This window comes from Phoenix dactylifera, chromosome 18, assembly GCF_009389715.1.
Source record: "Phoenix dactylifera cultivar Barhee BC4 chromosome 18, palm_55x_up_171113_PBpolish2nd_filt_p, whole genome shotgun sequence".
Lineage (NCBI taxonomy): Eukaryota > Viridiplantae > Streptophyta > Magnoliopsida > Arecales > Arecaceae > Phoenix > Phoenix dactylifera.
The window spans coordinates 7033479-7043680 of NC_052409.1; the positions used below are offsets into that span (position 1 = coordinate 7033479).

General features: G+C 31.8%; 1 protein-coding gene across 1 annotated transcript; it reads right to left on the bottom strand.

Annotated features, from left to right (window-relative positions):
- Positions 1-1033: 1033 nt before the first annotated feature.
- LOC103710720 (O-methyltransferase MdmC-like) lies at positions 1034-8447 on the bottom strand. Its single transcript, XM_008796598.3, has 9 exons — positions 8065-8447; positions 7911-7964; positions 7393-7476; positions 7135-7260; positions 5092-5159; positions 3390-3459; positions 1875-1940; positions 1719-1796; positions 1034-1601 (listed from the first exon to the last, which is right to left on the bottom strand). The coding sequence occupies exons 1-9, from the start codon at positions 8335-8337 to the stop codon at positions 1551-1553; spliced, it is 870 nt and encodes a 289-aa protein (XP_008794820.1). The 5' UTR covers positions 8338-8447; the 3' UTR covers positions 1034-1550.
- Positions 8448-10202: the final 1755 nt, after the last annotated feature.

Here is a 10202-nt window from a genome sequence, read left to right on the forward strand (position 1 = left end):
AAAATTGAAAAAAATAATCAAGTTATAGATGGCACCAAATGATTTTTAATCATAGGAAACTATTGTTCTTGTTTTGTCTTTTGTTGTTGCATCAATGCATAAAAGGAGTGGATATGTTTTCTTTCCACAACAATGGATAATGAATCTAAAACTTTAGACTCGGTGCAATGAGCTATCTCTAGAGGGTTTGATATGTTTTCTTTTCTTCATCGTCCTACTACTAAAATAAAATTGTTTGGTCTATCTTAATCATTTAAATTACTTGGTTTGATTGAGGATTCAGAAAATAGCAAAATCATTTGACTTCTTCAATAACTTACCATCAATTTATTTGAAAGGTTGGGATAGAAAAAACGGTCCTAGAATACAAGATTTCTATTATTTATGGTTTCTAGAACAAATCAAGTTATTCAGCCACAGCCGGTAATAAAAGAAAGCAGAGTAGACCAAAGAGGCTTTGTCCATTGGATCAGAGAGAAAAAAAAAAAGAAAAAACAAAAGAAAAAAAAGGGGAAACAATATAGTTGCCGAAAACAAGAACAGCCTTAGACATAAAATAATGGCCATATTTCACATTCTTCTATCAATTTGAATTTAATAAAGGAAAAAAATGATCTATTCATACCTTATGCCTACTGAAAATATTTTTTTTATTTAATGAAAAATAGCTGGAGCAAATAACATTTCAATTCTTCTGTTATTTTTCATTGCTTCCCGTAACAATGCAAATAATGGCCAGTATAACAGTTATTATGCTCCTCACAACCCCAAGTAAAAATGGTTAAAATGGCAAATAACAATCACTATATCACAGCAATAATAATGGCACCATCCAAACCTCGATACTACGCTAATTTGCACCTACCAGATTGTTTACAAGTTAGGCCAGTCCATGTGTACACAGCAATGACACTATTTCATGGTTGTACATGGAGTTTAAGAATATCGAACAGGTCAGAAAAGGGCTATGAAATGCCTACAATCACCAGCAAACTTTTCTGTCATGGTTTTTAAATTGAATTACTGCAACTAGTGAAATCAATTAACCCACAAACACTTGCATAATTGCTTCCAATTAACAGAAGTAATTCAGGGACCCACAATTCTTATATCCATATGTGATGCCTCTGGGTAATAGCCAAACTACAAAATTACTCTTTGAAAAGAATACATTCGGCAAGTGAACAAGTCATTGCCAAAATGGTCGCACACTCCCTATGACAAGGAGGTGTTGGATTGGAGTTTGGGGTGGAGGATCCCAAAGTGTATAAGGCTATGTACTTTGTACAGGGTGGGAACCCCTCCCTTTCTCTTTAAAAATGAAGAATTGGACCAATACGTGCAGCAGTTCATTTACCAACAAGAGATGCTTCTACAGTCCAGGTGATGGGTCCTGGCCCTTTCACTGCGAATTTGCTCCAGGAGGCTGATTGTAAATCGTCAGGTCTTGAAAGAATTTCATCAAGTGCCTCAAAGCAAAGGTCTCAGCTGTCTCAGCTCATGAATGAAAGCAGCAGGATCTCAAAGGACCTTGAAACCTCATACAGGATTCAACCTTGTGCTCTTTTGCGGCATATTGTCATGCCATCCCCAATTGGCACCTGTGGATTTCTCATGGTTTATTCATTTGCAAACTACAAAAGGGGACAAAGGAATGTCCAACTAGGCTTGGCAATCAGATGAAGGCATAACAGAAATGTAGCAGAAAGAATTCATACCATACAAATGCTAATGCGCTCGTCCTCAAGAATTTTCTTATTAAAATTTCGTATACTGATGGTCTTTGGGTCATTTACCTGCTCAAAATGTACTAAAATATTTATTAAATAGATACCTAGATGAATAGCATACTCATGAAGACAGAAGTAACTTACTTGGGGATCTGCAACTTTGCCATGCCAAAGAACATTATCAATGACAATAAGCCCTCCAACCCTCACCTGTTAATCGACACAATGCATCAATTGGTAAGGAGGGGAAAAGGAAACTAGAAACCAAGGTTCAAATGATCAGTTTTGGTTTTGGTTTTGGCTGTTCAAAATGAGGGTCAGTTTGGAAAGTTTCAGCAAGTTTAGCAATTGTAGTTAGGCTTTCTGCAGTTGCAACCAAAATATAATAAACATATGAGAAAAATAAATTAGACATCATCGTAAAGTATCTCGTATTGTTTGTGACCTTTGGGTTTATTAAATCAATCATTTCACGCTAAAGCCATGCAAACTATAATTTTTAAAAACATAAAAAACCATATCACAAACTAACAGTAAATAGTACATCATTTTCTTGTTTGATGACATCTTAACATACAGTAATTACACGTCTATAACATTGCAGGTGTAGCATAGACAAACATATGTCAAAAAGTTTGCCTCTTCTAAACTTTTTGAAAATCCAAGGCTGCATATACTTCCAAATCTTTTCAAAATTTGCAATAAAAATTTTATTTTTAGAAAAAATACTTTCTACAGAATGTTGAAATAAAGAAATGACAAAATATTAGCAAAATTCACCAATATCTGCAATGGTCTCATAAAAGTCATTTTTGTAATTGTTCTGAAAAAGGATTCCAGTTTCTGATTGGTTTCAGCTCAAACCATAACATTTTGATTTTGGTTAAAAGTTTCAGTTGAAGCTTAAAGCTATGCTGAAATGTAAGAAGAAATGAGCACACATAGAGAGAAGCGGCAGGGGGGATTGCGATGATATGGTAAAGGAAACCAAGCAATATATTGATACAATTAAGGAGAATTGCGATGAGATAAGCTGTTCTTGCAAAATTTGTTGTATCGGTACTAGGCATTGTACCACTACCTTATTGGTATGGTATGGTATACCCCCTAAAATAGCACAAATTCAATTGCCCTTTTCTCATGCCTGGCCATAGCACCATGCATAAGCGGAACATACAAGTCGGTACAGCATGAAACCGGGTGAAACAAACCGGTTACACTCAGCAAAGACCAATTCGACTCTTGCTCCGTATCCAACCTTAGTCCATACCAGTACCTTAACAGTATAGTAGGACGGTTCCACCCAGCAAAAACCAATTCAGCCTTTGCACTTTATCAAACCTTAGTCCATACCAGTACCTTACTAGTATTGTATGATATGCCCGATACAAGTCGGTATGGTGAACCATGCTTCATTGATTTGTGATGCTTTGACAATCCAAAACAAGAGTATAGTAAATTTCCTGGTCTACTATTTTATGGATAAAAAGGAGATGCTCACTCTTACATAAGAAAAATTGAAAGTGATATATGAGAGGGCTTTTCAAGATAAAAGAACATATAGCAATAAAAAAATAAATTTTTGATGCAGAAATTTTTTGAGAAGCTTGTTGCAGAAAATTTGCATTTATTTTCATGCAAAATTACTAGAAACATTACCAGTTGCAATAGTAACTCAAAATATTCGTTGTACATTCGCTTTTCAGCATCAACAAATGCAAAATCATAGCTGGAACATCAATGAGACATGATAATGTTAGTAATATAGTAACCACGAAATAAAAAAAAATTGTATAAGGGGGAAAAAAACTAAAGAGTATCTATTGTTCAGTAACATAAGAAAGATAATGGAAGCATGATACATGCAAATGATAGCTGGAAGGACAAAAAAACATGACAATGTAAGATATTAATCTGAACATGAAATAAATTAAATAAAATAATAAACCAAAGAAATAAATATAATAAGTGAAAACATCGCATATATGTACGACAACATTAGTCCAACATATATTACATGACGAAAAACAATCTTCAGATAGATTCCTTGATCCTTGTACTATTGTGATTAGAAATAATCTTGCGATTGTATAAGGAAAACTAAAAAACAATGTGAATTCTATGTTTTGTATAATTTAAAGATAGAGAAAGACTCACTTTATGAAAGTATTTTCTCTGATGTACTCCATAATTATGTCATTCATTTTCTAAACCTTTAGCATTTCCATGTGTTCTTATTTAATTTTCTATAGTTTCATATCACTGACATTGTGACAAAACAAGGTCATCAGAACTGATTATTTGAACAGTCACCCTAACAATAATGCACCATCCAACCATTTAATTAGTACTTGTTTAAACATTGAATGGGTATTGATTACCTATTTAAACATCTGTTCAAATGGTTTTGGCAGTTTTCAGATACTTGTTAGAATTATTTCTTATAAGGTAGCAACATCATTACTTAAGGTACTCCTCCATACCTTTTAATAGAACATTGGACCAACTTAACGTGACCCAGTCAAGCAGGGTTCTGTTCCTTCTTGCACAAGGAGTCAGGGTACCTCTTAGGGTCAGGATCATTGCTGGCCGGGTCCATGACAGCTATAAATATAGTATCTTGGTCCCTCTCTCTATTCATGAAAAACAACACCCCAGAAAGACGATCTCATCAATCCCCTTGTCAAAGTTGGAAGATGAGGAGAGAGTAGACTAGACCACCCATAGTCTCTAGTGTATCATGGACTTATTTGGCAATAGTTTGAGAGTGCATGGAATGTAGCAGGATTTAACAATGATGCCTTGATAGCACAAGGTACACATGCTATGCTATTGCAGTTGTGATCTTGCATGATTGCATCAGTATCAATCCCACATACAGCAGTTTTTTTTTATTGCAATACCTTCCATTATGTAGACAATTATCGACACTTACTTTGGCAGCTTAATGTGAGCAAAAACAAATATTTTTGCATATCAAATGAGCGGTTAAAATAAATACAATATACTTTTTAAACATTATGTAGTTTCCCAATGACTGAATAAATTGAGCATTATGGTACTCAAATGTATTTGTATAAGCAGAAAAGGTATATATTTAATCCATGATACCTCTATAACTCAATCATTTTGTTTAGTATAAAGTACAAAAATCTTGAAAAAAAAAAATAACATAAACATCATTTAACTTGGCGATTAATTTCATGCAAAGGTGCTTAGACGACATACTAAGATACTCTCACTTCAATGAATTAATGAAACAAAATAAAACAATATATTATGTATGAAACACAATAAAACAATATATACTGCATTATTGCTTATATGAGAATTCAAATTGAGTCCATTCCATTTTGTATACCTGCAAGCTTCACCATTCAGAATTAAAGCTTTTAAAGAATCCACTGCTAGGGCATGCTTTACATCCACCTAAAAGAAGAAATATATAATTCAGAAAGTTGTTAAATCATGCAATAGTACAACTAGCATAAAAAAGGATGATAACTGTATATTCTAAATGCATATCACAAGTTAAGAAATTTGTACTCCAACATCACCTATATACCAGTTTGCAGTTCACATGGATAACCTTGCGAATAAGTATGGCTAGTATAGTCTTTATAAGGACCTTTTTCCTCTACAAAATCAAGGATCATATCGCACCACAACAACCAGCACACCCTTACCACATGCCTATGATTGCCTAACTTAGTAGAATTAGCTCCGATATAGAGCCTATCTGGATGTAATATGGCTAAATCACCACCCCATCCCCACCACCCAAAAGAAGAAGGCCCTATTTGGCATTGTTGTTGGAGGTTACTTATTGTAGAGCTAAAAGCTCTTTTGGATACTTTTGAGGAGTTTGATAACAATTTTGAAACAGATTTCTAGCTCCTCCAAAAGCTGAAAAAGATCTACTTGGGAAAAGCTTCAATTTAGAGCTCCTAGGTAAAAGCTCTATTTGAGATGCGCCAAATTTTTTTTTTGGATAAAAGCTCATCCAAGAGACCCGAGATCGTGTCCTGACAATCGAATTTTTTAAAACAATTAATTTCAAAACTTTTAATTGCTATAATCATTTAAGTTGGTGTCTTTTGTTGTCATAATCATTTAAGTTGGTAAGCATTTATGTTGCTATTATGATTTTGGATATATAAACAATATTATTGTCATTTAATAACTGGGTGAATAGTCAAACATTTATATTGCTATTAGAATCAATATGCTACTATGATATTTTTGTTGCTTAATAATCACCCAAAAAATAATTATATTATTTAGATGAAAAAAATAACTTATATACTTTCTATGAATAATTTTTGATGGTACAATATAATAACAATCTAATACAATATAACAAATTAACAATAATGCAATCATATTATTATATTGTATCATATTATATCATATCATATCATATTATAATAACATTATATCCTTATCATATTTATTATATTATAATAATCATAGTACTACAATATAATAACATTATAATGTTATATTAAAATAATATCATATTATTATATTATAATAATATTATAAAAATGTCGATATATTTTTACAATAAATATAAAATTTATTATATATAGATTAAATATCAAATAAATGATTTATAAATTAAAAATACTTTATAATAATAGTTTTTGATAGTATAAATAATTGGATAATTGACAGTATTGTGTAATGTCGATTATTATCATTTCCTAATATCAAAAGCACTTTTTCATTTTGTTTATCCAATATATATTTAAGTTTTATAACATTTCAGAAATATAGTTACCAAACAAAAAATATTTTTTATTAAAAGCTCTACTGCCCAAAGCTCTATGGACAAAAGCCCTATTACCTATAGCAATGCCAATGAGGCTGAAAAAGATGAATTGGAGGAGCAAATCCTGAAAATAGCATATACATCATGGATCAATGTATTATTCTTTTAAATGAAAATAATGTAGTAGGACCATTATTATATGTTAAATATGATCTCAACATCAATGCTTGTGAAGCATACATACAAGTAAACAAGGAAAGATAGTTGACAAGAAGAAAGGAGAGATGCAGAAGGAAGATTTCTGAATTTTTTTTTTTTTTTTTTGCACAGTGTCCCACCACAAGATGTTTCCAAATTATTGTAATAATGAACCACAGCTTTCTGTTTCGTTCAATTTAACAAATTTCAGGATTGCCATATGGACGGGAATATCAGGTAATCAGTCTGCTGAATAATAGAGGATTTGATGAATCTACAGTAATGTAGGAAAAGGAAACAAGTCTGTTAAATTCATATACTTCTAAAAATCCAGGATCTAAGTTCAAAAACTGTAAGAGCAAGTACCCTAACAAAAATATATACTAATCTGAGTACATAGCTGATACAAAACAAACAAAAAAAAGTAATCACCTTGTGAGAGACACCAGCCCGCTCATAATACTTCTTGGCAATTTCAAGACATTTGGCATCTCTTTCGCATGCAACCAAACGGCCTGATTCAGGAAGAACTAGTGCAATAGCTAAAGAGGAGTATCCCTGAGGGCATCATCAATGATGGTGAGTGAAACTGCTGTAATTGAAAATTGGGGAAAATAACTAAATAATACATCATATTCTTTGTCCAAGAAATGAAATGTAGATGATTCAACTATTGTTAAGTACACATACTGTATATACACCAACTTCAATGCACCTTTGTGCCCCAAGAATCTGTACAAGCATTGCAAGCAGTTGGGCCTGATCAGGAGATACCTACCAGAAAAATGAATACTTTTAGTCAACAAAGCGTGCAATTGCAAAGGACATATTCTAGTGATCAAAGGGTTTTAGCTGCAACGAAGAGATTTAGCTCCTAATTCCGTAATATTTTAAGTTACAATTAGATGGGATTCATTCAATTTGAAACCAACAAAAAAATCTCAACACTTGCTTAGATTCTTAAGGCTTTCTTTGTTGTTCCCTTTTGTTTCAAAGCCAAATGTTTCATCTTCAACATTTCCAACAATACCAAATCCTGAAGAGACGACCACCAAACACCAACATGCCCTCTTATCCACAACACAACATTCCCGAAAACAATCTTGATTTCTCAAAATCCAATTTTTTTCACGCCAATCCATCTATCTCAAAAATCCGACCCAAACTATAAACCAGACAAAAAAATAAACAGAGGAAATTACTAGAACCTGCATCTGGCTCCCTCTCATGGCTGCCGTTTCTTCACGAAGCTCACGAAGGATCTGAACTATAGAGTTCAATCGATAAGAAAAACAACTAAAAAATTAAGAAATAGAAATAAAAATTGGAAAAGGAAAAAGCATTAGAAACAAGTGTAATTACCGGGGGCTCACGAACATTGGACAAGATGAAATCATAGAGCTGAGGGGTGACGCTGACGACCTGCTTCTTCCCGTACTTGTCGTTGCCGGCGACCACGACGGGCGCCGCGTCGTTGCTCAGGCTTCGAAGGGGCCTCCCGAGGCATGGGAGGAGAGAAGGCGAAGGGGGTATCTTGGGGTGAGAGCCAGGGGAGCGAGAAATCGATGGCTTTAGAGAGCGGCAGAGCAGAGGTAGGGGTTTTGCCATGGAATTGAATTGTGCGAGGGATGGCATCTGGGTGATAGATCGTGATTTGGAGGAAGGGTAAACGGGCAAAAAGCTCGGCCCCGTGGGAGACTGACGCCCTGAGCGAGGCGTTAGTAGCTAGTAGTAGAGCCGTGCGAAGCAGAACATCCATAAGAGGTTGTTTGTTATTTGATAACTATATTTATAAAAAGGCACAGCTCTTTAACATATATTTAATAAATAAATTAAAAAAATAATTTTATATGACAAAATAATCATAAAAAATATTACCAGTATTATATAACATAACATAATAAAATATAATATATATTAATATATAAATATATGATATAGTATAATATTATTATAATATAGTACTATAACATTATGTATTATAGAATAATAATTTAATATAATATTAAATTATTTAACATAACATATCAATATATTATAATATAATATAATATTATATTATATTTATCGTATAATATAATAATAAATATATAAAATATTATAATTATTAGTTTAAATTATTTTTTCATCCTTCTAATGACCATTTATCTCTCTAACAAATTTTTCTAACTAGGTGATAAAATTAATTAAATAATTACTAATATTTATTTTTATTTATTTATTTAGATCAGATTATTTGCCACTCACTCATTATTTTTCTTTTTATTTTATTTATTATTTTATTTCATTGAAATATAGAGGGGTCGCCAGCCATGGGTGGTGGCCGGCATGGTGGCTGCCACCATAGGCAGCCACGAGCTCCCAAAACAAAAAAAAGAAGAAGAAGAAAGAACAGAGGCGGCAGCGTTGAGAGGAAGAAGAAGATAGAGAGAGAGGGAGATGATGAGTGAGAGAGGAAGAGGTGGGATGAGGGTTTTGGGGAAAAAAAAGTGTGATTTAAATGGAGGTATTTTGGTCCAAAAAATAACTTCCCGACAAAGCTGAAAACAGCATTTTTGGAAAGCTCCAAATTGAAGCTTCTCTCCAAAAACTGTTTTCAGTTTTCCGCAAAAGCTAAAATAGCTTTCCGAAAATTTTACCAAACACCATTTTTTATCTAAAAGTACTTTTGGAGGGTCAGAAAGTATTTTTTGGCCCTCCAAAAGCTCCCCCAACTTAGACCCTGTTTAGGGGAACCATTGGCAGTAGAACTGTTGGTAGTGGAGCTTTTATAAAAAGCTGTTTGATATTTGGTAACTATATTTCTAAAGTGCTGTGACATTTTAACATGTGTTTGGTAAACAAACTGAGAAAATATTTTTGTATGGCAAAAATACCATAAAAGATATTGCATAGTATTATACGATAGAGCATAATAAAACATAACATATATAAATACATAATATACGATATAGTATAATATTACTGTAATGTAAAATAATATTATTATAATATAGTAATATGACATCGTATAGCATAGCATAATAGTAATATAATTATTAGAGTAAATTAATTTTCCATCATATAACATAATATTAAATTATTTAACATAACATATTAATGTATTATGATATAATATAATATATATTATATTTATAATATAATACAATAATAAAGGTATAAAATATTATAATTATTAGTATAAATTAATTTCTCATAATATAACATAATATTAAATTATTTAAAATAACATATTAATGTATTATGATATGATGTAATATAATATAATATCTATAGTATAATACAATAATAAAGGTATAAAATATTATAATTATCAGTATAAATTAATTTCTCATAATATAGCATAATATTAAATTATTTAACATAACATATTAATGTATTATGATAATATATTATAATATTAAATTTATAGTATAATACAATAATAAGGGTATAAAATATTATAATAAGTAGTATAAATTAATTTTTCATAATATAATATAATATTAAATTTTTTAACA

What these genes read in the sequence shown, in the direction of transcription:
- LOC103710720 (XM_008796598.3), bottom strand. Translation starts at nt 8,337, where the DNA reads ATGCCATCCCTCGCACAATTCAATTCCATGGCAAAACCCCTACCTCTG. An exon ending in TTGAAGTTGGTGTATATACA is followed by an intron (nt 7,261 to 7,392) that starts GTATGTGTACTT and finishes TGATGCCCTCAG; the next exon opens with GGATACTCCTCTTTAGCTAT. An exon ending in GGGCTGGTGTCTCTCACAAG is followed by an intron (nt 5,160 to 7,134) that starts GTGATTACTTTT and finishes TTCTTCTTTTAG; the next exon opens with GTGGATGTAAAGCATGCCCT.